This window comes from Polypterus senegalus, chromosome 9 (genome assembly GCF_016835505.1).
Source record: "Polypterus senegalus isolate Bchr_013 chromosome 9, ASM1683550v1, whole genome shotgun sequence".
Lineage (NCBI taxonomy): Eukaryota > Metazoa > Chordata > Cladistia > Polypteriformes > Polypteridae > Polypterus > Polypterus senegalus.
In genome coordinates, this window is record NC_053162.1 from 116,254,091 (window position 1) to 116,274,013 (window position 19,923).

A 19,923-nucleotide genomic window follows, 5' to 3' on the forward strand; every position below is an offset into this window, starting at 1 on the left:
CGTCTTGAAGTCATTTTCCACTGCCAAAATTGATGTAGTTTTTAAGTTAAATGTTTTTATAATATGGTTAACAACAATATGCGTAGTAAAGCCGTTTCAAACCCCAGGTTCTATTGAAACTAAAGTACTGTAGTATACCACTGCTTTTATCTCCTCTCTAAACTTGGCAACAGTATTAATATTCAGAGTGATGATAATCTGCATATTTTTTCACTCATATTTAACTTGCACATTATCCTAGAAAAGGCATGCACATTTGGTAACCCTGAATTCTTTTGGAGTTCATAATACAAAATATCAGTGAAATGCTTATTCATCTGCACATTGTGGCCTACTACCTCAGTTTGAAATGGTTAGAAGTGGTTTAAATGAGAGAGAATTTTTTGATCTTACATATTTCAGTATAAGACCTGTAAATCCTCCATGTTTGTAAGTAAAAGTCTTATATATTTCAGTATAAGACCTGTAAATCCTCCATGTTTGTAAGTAAAAGTACCAGCATGTCCAAAGCTCTAAATATGCTACAGTGCAATTAGATGAATAACATATTTGGTGATGCATTATAAATATTAAGACTAAAAGAATCATTTAAGGTCTTGTTACACAACAGTAAATGAGCAGTAATGGCATTTTTTCTGAATTGTTACCAACTTGTTTGTTCACTGTAAATATGGTACTTAATTCATTTACACCTCCTTTTGTATTTCATTTAATATATGATTTGTACTTTTTCATCGTAGTTAACTTATGAACTATACTTTAATTACATCATACAGCAGAAGTGTGAAAACAAGAAAAGTTGTAAAAATAGTCAAAGCAAAACGAAGCATACAGTATCTTAAGTGCTGGTTGCCTGAAACATTAGGCTCCACAGCTGCTTTTGTAAATTCTCAGGTTGTATTGTCATTAAAGGTGCATATACATTGTTAATAGCATTAGGGAGAAGGCAGGTTCTTTTATGATCAAACTTGCATACACTCGATCTTATACAAACTTTGTCTAAGTAAGTAAAACTCGTACTCCGCAAAGAGTTACAAATGCATTACACCAGTGATTCCCAACCACTGTGCTGTGAGAGATCATCAGGTATACTGTGGAAAATTATTCAATTTCACTTAATTGGTCTGAAAATTATTTATTTACTGCAAATAATTTGTCTTCGTTCGTCTATGCGACGGTGACAGGCAGAACAATTAAATACTCTTCCACTAGGTGGCAGCAGATGGCTAATTAATCTGTGTATCTACATGTTGCCATTCAAACAAAAGTATTAGTGATGCTTTGGCTGTGACAGCAGTGATAGCGATGGATAAATACCTAAAAATAAAAAGTACACAATCCAAACTGGGTCCTGGAGAAAATTGTGACCCTGATCAAGGCCCTAGTATGAGTAGGGTCAGAAGAAAGCAAAAAAGGTGAGCTCAAGATAATACAATGAAACTTATCTTTCCTTTGGATTTACTTTTACCGGGGAACCAACCGAGCCAATTCCGTTTTTAAACTTAAACGCCATCTCCAAACAAAACACCTGTCACTTCAAAACAAGAACACAGACTATTTTATTCAACTTCGTGACCAGACTAAGAAACAGGCACTTTTAGTGAGGAAATCCACAAAGACGAATGAGAAAGCTCTCAAAGCTAGTTACCAAGTTGCTGAACTCATCTTCCAATCAAAACAGCCACTCACGGTGGCAGAGACGTTAATACTACCTACCTGCAAAATCCTTGTAAATGACATGCTCAGCACTGGCGCTCTTAAACAAATAGCCTAAGTCCCTCTCTCAAATAGAACAATTGCCAGATGTATTGATGACATGTCTGCAGACATTGAAAGGATCATTGTGGAAAATTTGCATTACAACTCGATGAGTCTATGGATATCAGCGGACATTGCACAACTTTTGGCAAATGTACGCTTTGTAGACGGAGACACCATCAGAGAAGACTTACTGTTTTGCAAGGATTTGCCAGAAAGAACAACAGGAGAGTACATTTTTCGAGTTGTATCAAAGTACCTTGAACAAGGATGACTAAAGTGGGAAAATTGCATCCGCGTTTGCACTGATGGAGCAGCCGCCATGTTCAGGCGCACCAGAGGATTTGTAAGCAGAGTGAAAGAGCAACATCCAGATGTTCTTGGGATGCATTGTTTTCTACACCGTGAGGCACTCGTTGCCAAGACATTACCAGCAGACCTAGCTCCTGTATTGGGCGATGTTTTATGCATTATAAACTTTATGAAGACAGGACCTGTAAAAAGTTGCATGTTTGCATTATTGTGGGAGGAAATGGGAGCGAAGCATAAAGTGCTGTTAGATAGATAGATACTTTATTAATCCCAAGTGGAAATTCACATACTCCAGCAGCAGCATATTGATAAAGAACAATATTAAATTAAAGAGTGATAACAATGAAGGTAAGACAGACAGACAATTTTGGATAATAACGTTTACCCAGGGGTGGAATTGAAGAAAATAGTGTGGGGGGAGGAACAATCTCCTCAGTCTGTCTCTTGTCTGGAGATGATCCTGTTCAGTGGATGCAGTGGATTTTCCATTATTGACAGAAGCCTGTTCAGTGCCCATCACTCTGCCACGGATGTCAAACTGTCCAGCTCTGTGTCTACAATAGAGCCTGCCTTCCTCACCAGTTTGTCCAGGCGTGAGGCATCCCTCTTCTTTATGCTGCCTCCCCAGCACACCACCGTGTAGAAGAGGCCGCTCGCCACAACCATCTGATCTTAATTGCAGATGTTAAAGGATGCCATCCTTCTAAGGAAGTATAGTCGGCTCTGTCCTTTCTTACATAGAGCATCAGTATTGGCAGTCCAGTCAAATTTATCAACCAGCTGCACTCCCAGGTATTTATAGGTCTGCAGCCTCTGCACATAGTCACCTCTGATGATCACGGGGTCCATGAGGGGCCTGGGCCTCTTAAAATCCACCACCAGCTCTTTGGTTTTGCTGGTGTTTAGTTGTAGGTGGTTTGATTCACACCATTTAACAAAGTCCTTGTTTAGTTTCCTATACTCCTCCTCCTCCTGCCCACTCCTGATGCAGCCCATGATAGCAGTGTCATCTGCAAACATTTGCACATGGCAGGACTCTGCGTTGTCCTCCGCTACCACCTTCTCCTGGTATGCGAACTGCAGAGGGTCGAGGGCGTGGCAGACCTATGGCCTCAGGTGGTGAAGCAGCAGCCGCTCCATGGTCTTCATCACATGTGACGTCACAGCGACAGGCCGGAAGTCGTTCAGCTCATTAGGACGTGATTCCTTTGGGACTGGAGTGATGCAAGATGTTTTCCAAAGCCTCAGGACTCTCCCCTATTCCAGGCTCAGGTTGAAGATGCGCTGTAGAGGGCTCCCCAGCTCCAACACACAGGCCTTCAGCAGTCATGGCGATACTCCATCTGGACCTGCTGCTTTGCTGGCACAAAGTCTACTCAGCTCTCTGCTTACCTGGGCTGCTGTAACTGTGGTTTGAGGGGAACTCTCTCCTATGCTGGTATCGGCAGAAGGATGGGTGGAGGGTGCAGTACTCCGAGGTAAGACTGGGTTAGGGTGGTCAAATCTGTTGAAAGTGGTAGGAGTGTTCAGTGAAATAGAGAAAAAATGTAGAAAGATAAAGTCATACACGGAGCTGCTGGAATGGCTGCTACTCGCGGCGATGTTGCTGCATATGGAGGTCCGGTGGTTACACCATGGCAAAGTTTTAGCCCGTGTATATGAGCTACGGGAGGAAATAAAATTGTTTTTGACAAATTAGAGGTGTGATGACGCTAAGTTGCTTTCAAGTGATCAGTGTTGTGCAAGATTGGCATATCTGGCAGATATATTTCAACATTTAAATGACCTGAACACAGATGCAAGGCCGAAAACAAAAACCTACTCACAAGTGCAGATAAAATAAATGGATTTTGTTCAACGGTGCAGCTCTGGCAACAACATGTAGAAAGTGCCAACCTTGACATGTTCCCACACACCCAGAAAAGGCAAGGTGTCAACATTGCTGCATTGTGTGAGACAATAGGCAAGCATTTGAAAACTCTTGAACAGAAGTTGTCTTTTTATTTCACTTCAGTTTCCACTGATTTCCTTGATTGGGTTAGGAACCCATATAGCTCAATTGCAGTTGGAAAGGACATGACTTTGTAGGAGAAAATAACTGTACTGAGAGAAAATCGTGGTTTAAAGCTGACCTTTACTGATCTACCTTTGGACAGTTTTTGGCTGACTGCTGCAAAGGAGTTCCCCATTCTGGCAAGAGCTGTTTCAGCCCTGCTCCCATTTTCCACAACCTACCTATGTGAGCTTGGCTTTTCAAGCATGACTGCTATAAAAACTAAAAAAAAACAGAGACTCACAGCTGTTGAAGATATTTGTTTGTGTCTTTCTTCAATTCCTGCGTGTATATCAGCATTATGTTCAACTAAACTTTTAAATTGTGAGTAAATTAAAACTAGAAGATTATTATATTTCATTACATATACAGTTAGGTCCATAAATATTTGGACAGACACAACTTGTTTCTAATTTTGGTTCTGTACATTACCACAATGAATTTTAAATGAAACAACTCAGATGCAGTTGAAGTGCAGACTTTCAGCTTTAATTCAGTGGGTTGAACAAAAAGATTGCATAAAAATGTGAGGCAACTAAAGCATTTTTAACACAATCCCTTTATTTCAGGGGCTCAAAAGTAATTGGACAAATTAAATAACTGGAAATAAAATGTTCATTTCTAATACTTGGTTGAAAACCCTTTGCTGGCAATGACAGCCTGAAGTCTTGAACTCATGGACATCACCAGATGCTGGGTTTCTTCCTTTTTAATGCTCTGCCAGGCCTTTACTGCAGCGGCTTTCAGTTGCTGTTTGTTTGTGGGCCTTTCTGTCCGAAGTTTAGTCTTCAACAAGTGAAATGCATGCTCAATTGGGTTAAGATCAGGTGACTGACTTGGCCATTCAAGAATTTTCCACTTCTTTGCTTTAATAAACTCCTGGGTTGCTTTGGCTGTATGTTTTGGGTCATTGTCCATCTGTATCATGAAACGCAGGCCAATCAATTTGACTGCATTTAGCTGGATTTGAGCAGACAGTATGTCTCTGAACACCTCAGAATTCATTCGGCTGCTTCTGTCCTGTGTCACATCATCAATAAACACTAGTGTCCCAGTGCCACTGGCAGCCATGCACACCCAAGCCATGACACTGCCTCCACCGTATTTTACAGATGATGTGGTATGCTTTGGATAATGAGCTGTTCCACGCTTTCTCCATATGTTTTTCTTGCCATCATTCTGGTAGAGGTTGATTTTGGTTTCATCTGTCCAAAGAATGTTTTTCCAGAACTGCGCTGATGTTCTTTAGCAAAGTCCAATCTAGCCTTTCTATTCTTGAGGCTTATGAGTGGCTTGCACCTTGCAGTGCACCCTCTGTATTTACTTTCATGCAGTCTTCTCTTTATGGTAGACTTGGATATCGATACGCCTACCCCCTGGAGAGTGTTGTTCACTTGGTTGGCTGTTGTGAAGGGGTTTCTCTTCACCATGGAAATGATTCTGCGATCATCCACCACTGTTGTCTTCCGTGGACGTCCAGGTCTTTTTGCATTGCTGAGTTCACCGGTGCTTGCTTTCTTTCTCAGGATGTTCCAAACTGTAGATTTTGCCACTCGTAATATTGTAGCAATTTCTCAGGTGAGTTTTTTCTGTTCTTGCAGCTTAAGGATGGCTTCTTTCACCTGCATGGAGAGCTCCTTGGACCGCATGTTGTCTGTTCACAGCAAAATCTTCCACATGCAAGCACCACACCTCAAATCAACTCCAGGCCTTTTATCTGCTTAATTGATAATGACGTAACGATGGAGGTAGCCCGCACCTTCCCATGAAATAGCCTTTGAGTCAATTGTCCAATTACTTTTGAGCCCCTGAAATGAAGGGATTGTGTTAAAAAAAATGCTTTAGTTGCCTCACATTTTTATGCAATCTTTTTGTTCAACTCTGAATTAAAGCTGAAAGTCTGCACTTCAACTGCATCTGAGTTTCATTTAAAATTCATTGTGGTAATGTACAGAACCAAAATTAGAAAAAAGTTGTCTCTGTCCAAATATTTTTGGTCCTAACTGTACTTTTTGTGACATTTTTGTTTGGTGGTGCGCCGTGGGATTTTTCTAATGTAAAATATGTGCCGTTGCCCAAAAAAGGCTGGGAAACACTGCATTACACTAAACATAATTATAAGTCCCTTTCAGTTCACTTAGCATGGATTAATTTCGCAACGGACAATCTGACACAGGATGAACTTTCAGTGAACAGCCAACAAGATCCCAAATGTAGAGAAAGCTTATAGCTCACCAATTTGTTCTAATCCATGACTGGATGAAGCTTTTAGTTTCAACATTAACATCTACACTTGTTCTTCTAAATCAGTGTTTCTGAAACTCGGTCCTGGGGACCCCCTGTGGCTGTGGGTTTTTGTTCCAACCAGCTTCTGTTTTTAATTGAACTCCTGGGCTAATTAAGTGAACTGATATTTCCCAAGTTCTGTGTTTAGGGAACAATATAAAAATTAGAAAACTAGGTTTGCTAAAAAAAAATTGCTAAAAAAAAAAAAAAAATTAAAGTGTACCAAGCAGTTGTATAGGAATAATGTATTTTTTTTTTCTTTTTAACAGTATTTTCATCTTGATTTTCATTCTACTTTTCAAGGTGTTCTAATTGTTTAATTAATCCATTATTTACTAATTAGTGAGTCGGACGCTAAAGTAGTTGCAGCCATGATTATTCAGTGTTGGCCAGCATGTCTGCTCTGCTCATTTTAAATTGTCATTATTAAGATACAATGAAGGGGGAAATCTGCACAGAGAAAGGGCAATGTATAATGAAATCAACAAAAGAAAGTTAAGCATTTCAATCTATAGTAAAAGCAGAAATATTTATAAATGTTTAATAAATGTAAAAATCATGCTGCTATGCTTTTCTGAATGTCGAATAAAAGAGAAACAAATACCAGCTAATTAAATGAGCTCAGTGTTATCAGGTGTTGTCACTGATTAGGAATGTGGTTGGAACAAAAACCTGCAGCCACAGGGGGTCTCCAGGACCGGGTTTGGGAAACACTGTTCTAAATAAATAAATGTACCAGAATTGACCGATGTCCGTTTAAATTTTCTTCTTTCTCAAGGTCTATAAAGTGTTTTGCTTCTCTGTGTTCAGTCTTGATGCCACTTGCCTGCCGATTTCCTTATTTTTTTTTTTTTTATGCCTTATCCTAATGCCGGTACAAGCCCATTTTTGCCTCCAGGAATATTAGCAAGGCCTTGCACACACTAATTTTAGAGTCATATGCTATCTGCACAAGGTTTAAGTTTAACCATGAACAGCAGAAGAAAAAAAAATACTTTCCTATGTTATACACAATTTGTAGTTTAGTACAACCTGATAAAGTGCACACCATGCTTTCTTTCACTGTCGAAGCGTTCTTCAAAAACAACAAATCCATCATCACTACGTAACACACCTTCCAAATGTACTAGCATTCCTCCTAACGGTGATGTCCCAAATCGGGGGGAAAAAAATTATTCGGTGTGGCTGAATTTAGACAGACAGGTACAACATTGAAAAGAAAATCTCTAGGCCATCCTTGGACTGTATGAACCCCTGAAAACATCCAAGCTGTAAGGTCATCAATTTTGCAGTCTCCTAGGCGTTCAGAGCACAAACATGCTTCTGATTTAAGAATTTCCAACACGTCTTTGAGGAGGATTTTGCATGAGGACCTTAATTTCCATCCATACAAAATGATGGTAGTGCAGGAACTCACTGAGAGAGACTGGGATAGCTGTAGAGAGTTGTGCAGGAACATGCTGCAAACTTCATCAAGATGCCATTGTCATGTACAGCAACAAGGCATTTTTTCCATTTGAATGGTTGTGTAAATAAGCAAACTTTCACTCTTGGGCTGAAACCAACCCTCGTGAACTTCATCAAAGACCCCTGCACAGTGACCGTGTTACAGTTTGATGCACCGTTGCATAATTTGGCATTGTAGGCCATTACATTTTTGAGGAGTGGAGAGCAACATTCACCAACATTTCAGAACATTACATTGAAATGCTAGAGAACGTTTTGTAGATCCAACTGGAAGAAAAGGATGTGGTGGATGCCTGGTTTCAGCAAGATGAAGCAACAGCTCATACTGCGTGGAGATCCTTGCAAGTTTTGAAGGAGATGTTTCCGGGGAAGTTGATCTCCCTTTGTGGCGATGTCGGGTGGCCTTTCATGTTCGCCTGATCTTGCTCCATGCAAATTTTTTTTTTCTTGGGGGAGGGCTATCTCATGTCAAAGATATACATACACCGACCCCAAAACTTTGAATATTTCAAGGACGCTATTCGCCACAAAATCGCTACTATTCCACTTGAAATGGCCAAACAGATTATGCAGGCATTCAGAAATCGTCTTGAAGAGTGTATCACTAATGATGGCCACCACCTTGAAGACATCATTTTTGAAACACAGTGAACAAATCTATTTTGTATACCCTTTCTTGTGTAGTAATGATTTTTTTTTTTTTTTTTTTTACTTGTAGTGTTTTTGTAGAATAAATGTTTGAAGTGTGGTACTTCTTTTTAGCTCACTCTGTATTGCTGTGAAACTGATTGATATGTCTATTAGCAATTCTAATCACTTTACACTTAGTACTTACATTTTGTTAATATCCTTATAGACATATTTCTTGTTGTATACTCCCACCAGTCACCTGATTATGTAAAACTGCTTGTTAATGCAAATATCGAATCATCCTATCGCAAGGAAGCATCTCAGTGCTTTGTATACATTATCTAGGCTATCTTAAGTTCAAACCAAATGTCAGAATGAGGAAAAAAGGTGATTTAAATGACTTTGAACGGAACATGGTTGTTGGGGCTGGACAGGCTGATTTGAGTATTTCAGAAACTGCTGATTTACTGGAATTTCTATGCACAGCCATATCTAGGGTTTACAGAGAAATGTCCAATAAAAGGGAAAATATCTCGTGAGCAGAGGTTCTCTGGGTAAAAATGCCTTGTTGATTGAGGAGAATGGCCAGACTGTTACAAGCCCATAGAAAGTTAGTAGTAACTCTAATAACCACTCGTTAGATCCAAGGTATGCAGAAGAGCATCTCTGAATGCACAGTATGTCAAACTTTGAAGATGATGTGCTAAAGCAGAGCAGCAGGAGACCACACCAGGTGCCACTCATGCTACTAAAAGCAGTTAACTGAGGCTACATTCGCATAGGCTAACCAAAATTGGACAGTATAAGATAGGAAAATCATTGCCTGGTCAAAATGAGTTTAGATTTTCTTCGACATTTGGATGGTAGGGACAGAATTTGGCATCATTAACATTTAAAACATGGATCCATCCTGTCCTGTATCAGCGCTTCAGGCTGGTGGTGGTGTAATAGTGTGGAAGATATTTTTTGGCAAACTTTGGGCCCCTTAGTACTAATTGAGCATTGTTTAAATGTAACATCCTACCTGAGTATTCTTATGGATTATTCTCTTTATGACCACAGTGTACCCATCTTCTGATGGATACTTCCAGCACGATAATGTGCATGTCACAAAGCTCAAATCATTTCAAGCTGGTATTTTCATCGTGGAAATAAGTTGACTACTAAAAATGGCCTCCACAGTCACCAGATCTCAGTCTAATAGAGCACCTTTGAGATGTGGTGGAACAGGATATTCGCATCATGGATGTGCATCCAACAAATCTGCATAAACTTTGTAATGCTATCATGTCACTATGGACAAAATCACTGAGGAATGTTTCCAGCACCTTGCTGAATATATGCCACAAAGAATTACAGCAGTTCTGAAGGCAAAAAGGGGCTACAACCCAGTACTAGCAAAGTGTAGCTGCTAAAGTGACTGGTATATGTATTTGTGCCCCTTTTTGTCTGTTTCTGTAACCCTGTTATTTCCCTTAGGATTAATAGAATTTCTCTGTCTGTCTACAAATACCATGGTTTTTTATTTTTTTAATAAATTTGCAAAAAACCTCAAGTAAACTTTTTTCATGTTGTCATTATGGGGTGTTGTGTGTAGAATTCTGAGGAAAAAATGAATTTAATCCATTTTGGAATAAGGCTGTAACATAACATAAAATGTGGAAAAAGTGATGTGCTGTGAATACTTTCCGGATGCGTTATACATCACCAGCCTGGAGGAATGACTGCATGCCTTTGTCAGTTTAAATGCTTGCACAAGCAACACACTAAGGGGTCATCTGACACAACATAAAGGAGGTGACCATTGTACAATATGATTTGTTTTCACCTGTTCCCTTCAGTACAGTGTATAAAAGTTTCATTCTAAGAAACACTGAAATGCACAGTCTGTAAACATCAATGCTATATGTAATAAGTTCTAATAAGTAATAAATTAAATAATAATTAATAAATAAAATTTTGTAATAGTACAAGATTACAGATCAAAATGACTGAAGCTACCACTTTTACAGAGTCTACTGTAGGGTGAAATAATGTTATACCCAAAATTCCCCATTATTCCTACTAATTATTTGTTTGAATTCATTGAATTCCTGTGTCCATTACAGTTTGCAGTGAGCATCAACAAAAGCCAAGTTACTAGGAAAAACAAGAATTCATCTGCGGCAGGAATGTTTTATTCATGTACAATTAATAGTATTTACATTTGTATAGCATTTTTCTCACTATTCAAAGCACTCTCCACGCAGGGAAGACCTGGGAACACAAACCCATGATCATCTTACTGAGATGCAGCAGCACTCCACAGCACCACCTACATGGAATATATGAATATGTGCAAGAGTATGGAGTTCCAATGGACTACTTAGTCCCATTGGCATTTTAAAAAAAAAGATATTCAGTTACTTAAATAGTATTTGTGATGCATCGTGTTAACCCTTAGCGCTATAATCAAAGCTCATTGTCTTAAGAAATTTCCCGGGCAAAACCACGTAACACAGCTAGTTTCTTTTTATGAATCAGTTGTTGTATTTCCTGTCTGTTCATTACTTACATTTACTAACGTAGGAATGCTTAGATTTGTGATGGTCTTTGTAGCAGTTTCATTTAGAATTTTTTTTTTTTTTTTTTTACTTTTTTATTTTTCTTTGTTTCCTTTCAGGACATTCAGATTGAAGCTTTGTTAATGAGAGCCTGTGAGCCCATCATTCAGACCTACTGCCATGTGAGTTTTGTGTGTATTTGTTTTTTCTTAACTTTTCCCATTGCCTTCAGGGTACCCAGTGGTTTTCTTTTTGTTAGAAGTAGCTGTACATAAAGCTGTTTTTACTTATGTTTACACTATTATCATACCTTTTATTTGTGAGAACTCGCCAATTACTACTTATGGTGTTTAATGCACACACACAAACATGCACAGACCCTATCCACTTGGGCACTGTTTGAGTGATGCCTGGACAGCCTAACACTCCTCAGTACTCATCATAGGGACTCATTATATGTAGGATGAATAACACAAGTCTCTCCCCAGGTATAACCCAGACCAGACAACGATGAATTATTCTTGCCATGCTGTCCTCTATTTGGTGTGCATGCTAACCCTGTGAGAAAGAAAGTGGCATCTTCTCCACAATTATCACTTCAGTTACTTAAGATGTACAAAGTGCAAACTTTTAAAACTAATTATTAAAAATAGAAAAAAGAGCAGCAGAAAAATGTATATTAAATAAATTATTGCATAAATAAATGAACTGTAAAGCAATAATAAGAATGCTTCCTTGCTTTAAAGCCAAAAAGCTTAAACAGTACTTTCCATAAAGGCCGAAAAATTGAAAAATTTTCAGCAAACAAAGCATTGATATTTGAAGAAAGGTTTTATCTAAGCATCTTGTTTAGATTCAGCAGTCAGTTTGATGCATGAGATATGAGACTTGTGTTTTAAGACTAAAAATCAGGAAGATAATTAAACAGCTGAATTTTGTTTGTAAGAAAGTGTTTTTTGTAACCAAATAGACCGTAGAAAGCAAAAATGCAGCTTTTTTTCACCACATGCATTACAATTTTTATATTCTGTTCATACATGAATACTTAAAACTATGCACTGTCTATGAACATGTATGTATGTGTACAGTATGTATGTGTATGTTGTAACCACAAGGGGGTGACACCTAGCTCTAAACATTTTTTAGTGCAATGATGAAATTGTACTCTCAAACAGCCAGGTGAAGGGGTGCTCAAATACAAGTGAATGAAGGCAAGTCTTCTATGGGATAGTGAAAAAGGTAAAAGTTTCAGAAGACATTGTGGGCCAGGTTGAGATTACTTTAGAAAAGATCTGTTACTCTTTTGAATTATCTAAATGAACTAAAAAGAATAAAATGTATTTTAACACAGCATTGAATTCTGAGAGAAATATGCAAATGTTCAGCAAAACGTTAGGAAGAAGTGTTACCTGTTTAAGCTCAGTTAAGCTAACCAGTGTGTATATGCTTGTAAGGAAATGTGAAATGGGGGATTTTGGGAACTTTATTTAACTTGTACCTCACAATTCTTTTGAAGTGGTTCCTGGCCTTACCAAAGGTATTCTGAAGTTTAGTCTTATTAGGGGAAGAGCAATAGGTCCTTGGTCTTGGTAAAGGTATTCTTGACTGCCCTGTTTTGAAGCAAAGGTCGCCAGCCTTGGCCAAATCACTTGCTTTGTATGCTTAATATATCAATAATAAGTGCATGCCATATATGTAAGTAACTTAAGGTGTACTTGTAGATCGAGGCTAGTAATTTTGGCATTTCTAGTATTGGCTTATTCACCAATTAAAAAGAACCTTTTTACAGATGTTCAAGAAATTATTATATCAAACACCCACCCCTCCCCCGACCCCAATATATGGTACAATCTGAGCAGGTATTACATCATCTCACTGCCATCTACAAGCCTGCAGCTGAAAAACATCCCCACAGCATGATGCTGCCACCGCCATGCTTCACTGTGGGGACTGTATTGGACAAGTGATGAGCAGTGCCTGGTTATCTCCACACACTGAGGAGAGGCAAGACACTTGACAGCCCGCATGGAGTTTGCTAAAAGACACCTGAAGGACTCTGAGATGGTGAGAAATACGATTCTCTGGTCTGATGAGATGAGATCAAGATAGAACTCTTTGGCCTTAATTCTAAGCGGTATGTGTGGAGACAACCAGGCACTGCTCATCACTTGTCAATACAGTCCCCACAGTGAAGCATGGCGGTGGCAGCATCATGCTGTGGGGGTGTTTTTCAGCTGCAGGGAAAGGATGACTGGTTGCAATCGAGCGCAAAATTAATGCGGCCAAGTACAGGGATATCCTGGACAAAACCTTCTCCAGAGTGCTAAGGACCTCAGACTGGGCCGAAGGTTTACCTTCCAACAAGACAATGACCCTAAGCACACAGCTAAAATAACAAAGGAGTGGCTTCACAACAACTGTGACTGTTCTTGAATGGCCCAGCCAGAGCCCTGACTTAAACCCAATTGAGCATCTCACCTAAAAATGGATGTCCACCAACGTTTACCATCCAACCTGACAGAACTGGAGAGGATCTGCAAGGAGAAATGGCAGAGGATACCCAAATCTAGGTGTGAAAAACTTGTTGCATCTTTCCCAAGAAGACTCATGGCTGTATTAGCTCAAAAGGGTGCTTCTACTAAATACTGAGCAAAGGGTGTGAATACTTAGGACTATGTGATATTTCAGTTTTTCTTTTTTAATAAATCTGCAACAATTTCAAAAATTATTTTTTTTGTCTGTCAATATGGGGTGCTGTGTGTACATTTAATGAGGAAAAAAATTAAATGCTTTTAGCAAATGGCTGCAATATAACAAATAGTGAAAAATTGAAGGGGGTCTGATTACTTTCCGTACCCTGTGTGTGTGTATATGTATGTATGTATATGTATATGTGTATACAGTAATCCCTCCTCGATCGTGGGGGTTGCGTTCCAGAAACCCGTGATAGGTGAAAATCCGCGAAGTAGAAACCATATGTTTGTATGGTTTTTATATATTTTAAGCCCTTATAAACTCTCCCACACGGTTAACATTATTAGAGCCCTCTAGACATGAAATAACAACTGTGCTCCATGACAAGACTGAGATGGCAGTTCTTTCTCACAATTAAAAGAATGCAAACATATCTTCTCTTCAAAGGAGCACCGTCAGGAGCAGAGAATGTCAGAGAGAGCGCTACGCTAAGAAAAACAAACAATCAAAAAATCAATACATGCTTTTAAGTATGCAGAAGCACCGTGATAAAGTGGCATTTTGTAGAGGAGCGCCCGTATCTTCTAGGCAAACAGCCCCTCTACTCACACCCCCTCCGTCAGGCAGAGAGAGTGAGAAAGAGAGAAAAGCAAACAATCAAGCACCACGTGGGAAGCATATCTTATATCATTGAGGAGTTTTATTTAATATGTAATAATGCTCTGATTGGGTAGCTTCTAAGCCATCCGCCAGTAACGTCCCTTGTATGAAATCAACTGGGCAAACAAACTGAGGAAGCACGTACCATAAATTAAAAGACCCATTGTCCACAGAAATCCGCGAAGCAGCGAAAAATCCTTTATATATATATATATATATATATATATATATATATATATATATTTAGATGTACTTGCATTTAAAATCTGCGAAGGGCGATATAGCGAGGGTTTACTGTATGTGTAATATATATATATTTCTGTGGTCCGCTGGCTGTAAACTTCCTTTACCTGAACGATTCAAAAACCGAGGTCATTGTTTTTAGTCCCGACTGCAAACAGGCTCCACCCCTTGGCCTCGTTTCTCTTCCCATTCCAGTAACCGTCTGTCTCAATCTTGGAATCAAAATGGATCACGTTCCTGAAAATGGATGCTCAAGTCAACAGCACAGTAAAATCCTGCTTTTTCCATCTAAAGAGCGAATGCGCCAAACTCAAGCCTATTCTTTCTAACCACCTCCTGGAATCAGTAATGCATGCATTCATTCACGTCCGGCTTGACTACTCTAATTCCTGCCTTTTGGTATCAGTAAAGCCACACGTTCTAGACTCCAACTGGCTCAAAATGCGCGCTGCAAGACTTCTAACTGGAAGTAGCAGAATCAACACATTTCACCAATTTTGAAAACCCTTCACTGGCTGCGGTTAGATTCAGAATCGATTTTAAGATTCTCCTCTAACCTATAAGGCATTAAGCGGTCTAGCCCGCCTATTTGAGTGTCTTGCTCCATTGTCACAATCCCCTCGTGTTCTTAGATCCACAGATCAGCTGCTCCTAACCGTTCCCAAGGCCGCGTTTTAAAGCTGCGTGGTGAAAGGGCTTTCTCCATCTGTGCACCCAGGCTCTGGAACTCCCTGCCCTTAGTGGTTAGGCACTTTAAAAGAATCCCTTTCCCAAAAAAATTGTTGGGGGTTTTTTTTAAAAAAAAAAAAAAAAAAGGGGGGGCGGAAATTCCCCCCAAAAAAAAAAAAAAAAAAAAAAAATTTTTTTGAAGGGAAACCCCGGGGGGAAAAAAAAAACCGCCCAAAATTTTAAAAAACCCCCCCCCAAAACCCCCCCGGGGGAAAAAGGAAAAAAGGAAAAAAAAAACCCGGGGAAAATTTTTTTTAAAAAAAAAAAAATTTTTTTGGGGGGGGTTTTTTTTTAAAAAAGGGAAAAAAAAAATTTAAAAAATTTTGGCCCTTGGGGAAAAAAAAGGGAAAACCCAATTTTTAAAAATTTTTAAATAAAAAAAATTTTAAAAAAAAATTTTTTTTTTTTCCCCCGGGGGGGGGGGGGGAAAGGTATTGAAAAAAATTTTTTTTTCCCCCCCGGGGGGGCCCCCCCCCCAAAAAAAAGGGGGTTTTTTTAAAAAATTTTTTCCCCCGGTTTTTCCCCCGGCCCTTTGGCCCCCAAAAAAAAAAAAAAATTTTTTTTTTAAAAAAAAAAACCCCCCCCAAAAAAAAAAAAAAAGGGGGTTTTTTTTAAAACCCCCCAAATAAAAAAATTTTTTTTGGGGTTTTCCCCCCCTTTTTTTGGGGGTTTTTTAAAAATTTTAAAAAAAGGCCCCCCCCCCCCAAAAAAAAAAAGGGGAGAAAAAAAAAAACCAAAAACCCTTCCTTTTCCTTGGGGGCTTTTAATTTTTTTTTTAAATTTAAAAACCGTTTCCCCCCCCTTTTGGTTTTTGGGGAAAAAAAACCCCCTTTTTCCCCCTTTTTTTCCCCCCCCCCCCTTTTTTTTTAAAAATTTTTTAATTTTAAAACCGGGCCCCCCCCCTTTTTTTGGGGGAAGAAGGGGGGTTTAAAAAAAATTTTAAAAATTTTCCCCCAAAAATTTTTTAAATTTTTTTCCTTTTTTTTTTTTTTCCCTTTTTTTCCCTTCCTTTTTTCCTGTTTTTTTTTTGGTTTTTTTTTTTTTAAATTTTTTCCCGGAAAGGGCCGTTTTAATTTTTAAATAAAAAAGGTTATTTTTAAAATTTTTTTTAAAAAAAAAAGGGTTTAAAAAATTTTTTTTTGGTTTTTAAAAAAATTTTTTTTTGGTTTAAATTTTTTTAAAAAAATTTTTAAAGGAATTTTTTTAAAAATTTAATTTTTTAAAATTTTTTTTTAAAAATTTTAATTTTTTAATTTTTTTTTAAAAAAAAAGGGTTTATTTTAAGGGGAAAATTTTTTTTTAAAAAAGGGGGGGGTTTTTTTTAAAAAAAAAATTTTTTTAATATTTTTTTTTTAAGGGGAAAAAATTTTTAAATTTTTTTATTTTTTTTTTTGTTTTAAATTTTTTTTTTTTTTTTTTTTTTTTTTTTTAAAAAAAAAAAAAAAAAAAAAAAAAAAAAAAAAAAAAAAAAAAAAAATTTATAAATTTAAAAAAAAAATAATTTTAAATTTTATTTTTTTTTTTTTTTTAAAAAACATTTAAAAAAAAAAAAAATTTTCCACAAAAAAAAAAAATTTAACACAAAAAAAAAAAAAAAAAAATTTTTTTTTTTTTTTTTTTTTTTTTTAAAAAATAATATATATTTAATAATAATTTTAAAAAAAAAAAAAAAAATATTTTTAATAAATAAAAAATAATTGAATAAAAATTTAATATATTTTTTATATATATATATAATAATTTTGGGGTTTTAATATAAAAAAAAAAAAATTTTTTTTTTTTTAAAAATTTTGGTAAAAAAAAAAAAAAAAAAAAAAAAAAAAAATTTTTTTTTTTTTTTTTTTTTTTTTTTTTGGGGGGGGAAAAATTTTTTTTTAAAAAAAATTAAAAAATTTTTTAAAAAAAAAATTTTTAAAAATTTAATAATTTTTTTTTTTTAAAAAAAAAAAATTTAATAAGGGGGAAAAATTTTTTTAAAAAAATTTTGGGGAATTTTTTTTTTTTTTTTTTTTGGGGGGTTAATTTAATTAAATTTAAAATTTTTTTTAAAATTTGTAAATTTTTTTTTTTTTTAATAATATATATTTTTTAATATAAAAATTGTTTATAATATTTAATATTATAATAATATATATATTTTTAATAAAAAAAAAAAAAAAATTTTTTTTTTAAATAAAAAAAAAAAAAAAAAAAATTGATAATAATTTTAATTTTAATATTTTAAATTTTAATATATATAGGGTTTAAAAATAAATTTTTTAAAATTTTTTTTTTTTAAAAAAAAAATTTTAGGGAAAATTAAAAAAATTTTTAATAAATTTTTTATTTTATTTTTTATTTTAAGGATTTTTTTGGGGGGAAAAAAAAAAAAAATTTTAAAAAAATAAAAAAATTTTAAATTTTATATATTTTTAATTTTTAATATATATTTTTTTTTTTTTTTGGGGGGGGGGGGTTTTTTTTTTTTTAATTTTTTTTTTTTTTTTTTTTTTTTATATATAATAATATATAATAATAATAAAAATTTTTTTTTTGGGGGGAAAAAAAAAAACCCAAAAAAAAATTGTAAAAAAAAAAAAAAATAAACCAAAAAAAAAAAACCCCCTTAAAAAACCCCCCCCCCCAAAAAAAAAAAAAACCCCCCCCCCCCCCCCCCCAAAAAAAAAAAACCCCCCCCCCCCCCCAACCCCCCCCCCCCAAAAAAACCCCCCCCTTTTTCCCCCCCCCAAAAACACACAACACCCCAAAAAAAATAATAAATATAATATATAAATATATATATATATAAATATATTTAAAAAAAAAAAAAAAAAAAAAAAAAAAAAAAAAAAAAATTTTTTAATTTTTTTTTTTTTTTTTTTTTTTTTTTTTTTTTTTTTTTTTTTTTTTTTTTTTTTTTTTTTTTAAAAAAAAAAAAAAAAAAAAAAAAAAAAAAAAAAAAAAAAAATTTTTTTAAAATTTTAATTCCCAACAAAAAAAAAAGGGGGGAAAAAAAAATTTTTTTTAATTTTTTTTTTAAAACCCCCCAAAAAAGGCCAAACCCCCCCAACCCCGGGGGGAAAAAACCCCGGTTCCCCCCCCCCCCCCCAAAAAAAAAATTTCCCCAAAAAAAAAAAGGGGGGGGGCATTTTTTTTTTGGGGGGGCCCCCCGGGGGAAAGGGGAAACCAAAAATTTTCCCTTCCCAAAGGGGGTTTAAAAAACCGGGGCCCAAAAAAAACCCCAGTTTTTAAAATTGGGGGAAAAAAAAACCCTTAAAATTTTAAAAAAAAATTTTTTTTTTCCCCCCCAAAAAAAGGGGGGTTAAACCCCCTTTAAATTTTTTTTGGGGCCCCTTTTTTTTTTTAAAATTAAGGGGGGGGGGCCCCTTTAAAAACCCCAAAAAAAACCCCCTTTCCCCCCTTTTTTTTTTTGGGGGGGGGGGAAAAAAAAATTGGGGGGGTTTTTTAAAAAAAAATTTTTTTAACCCGGGAAAAAATTTTAAAAACCCCGGCCCCCCCCGGGGGGAAAAGCGGGGCCCCGGGGCCCCCGGGGGGGAAAAAAGGAAAAAAAAGTAAAAAAAAAAAAAAAATTTTTGGGGAAAAAAAAACCCCAAAAAGAAAAAAAAAAGGGCCCCAAAACAAAAAAAAAAAATTAAAAAAAAGGGGGAAAAAAAAAAAACCCCAAACCGGGGGGAAAAAAAAAAAAAAAAAGGGGGGGGGGAAAAAAAAAAAACCTTAAAAAAAAATTTTTGGGGCCCCCCCAAAAAAAAAAATAAAAGGGAAGGAAAAAAAAAAAAACCGTTTTTTTAAAAAAAAAAAAAAAAACAAAAAAAAAAAAAGGGGTTTTTTTAAAATTTTTTTTTTTTTTTTTTTTTTTTTCCCCTTTTTTTTTTTTTTAAAAAAAGGGTTATAAAATTTTCCAACCAAAAAAAAATTTTTTTTTAAAAAAAATTTTTTTTAAAAATTTTGGGTTTTAAAAGGGGAAAAAAGGGAAAAGGGGAAAAAGAAGGGGGGGTTTGGGGCCCCCCCCAAACCCCCCCCCCAAATTTTTTTTTAAAAATTTTTTTTCCCAATTTTTTTAAAAAACCCCCCGGGGGAAATTTGGGTTTTTAAAATTTTTCCCAAATTTTTTAAGGGTTTTTTTGGGGGGGAAAAAAACCAAAAAAAAAAAAACCCCCCCGCTTTTCCCCCCCTTTTTTGGGGCCCCTTTGTTTTAAAAAATTTTTAAAAGAAAAAAAAAAAAGGGGGGGGAAAAAGGGAAAAAATTTTTTTTTTAAATTTTTTTTTTAAAAATTTTTAAAACCCGGAAAAAAAACCCTTAAAAAAAAAAATTTTAAAAAGGAAAAAAAAAAAAAAAAAAAATTAAGGGGCCCGGGGACTTTAAAGTTTTAAAAAATTTTTTGGGGGGGGGCCCCCCCCCACTTTCCCCCTTTTTTTTTAAAAATTTAAAAAAAAATTTTTAAAATTTTTTAAAAAATTTCCCTTTGGGGGGGGGCCCTTTTAAAAAAATTTTGGCCCTTTGCTTTTTTAACCTTTTTTTTTAAAAATTTCCCAAAAAAAAAAAAAAAA

At 35.7% G+C, this 19,923-nt stretch overlaps 1 protein-coding gene across 1 annotated transcript in view; it reads left to right on the forward strand.

The window, feature by feature from the left end:
- Positions 1 to 19,923, forward strand: part of glg1a (golgi glycoprotein 1a) — a 247,916-nt gene that overhangs the window by 150,190 nt on the left and 77,803 nt on the right. The window contains exons 14-15 of the mRNA XM_039762406.1: positions 11,169 to 11,310; positions 12,566 to 12,638. Coding sequence (XP_039618340.1) covers positions 11,169 to 11,310; positions 12,566 to 12,638 — 215 coding nt within the window. The remainder of the gene's footprint in view (positions 1 to 11,168; positions 11,311 to 12,565; positions 12,639 to 19,923) is intronic.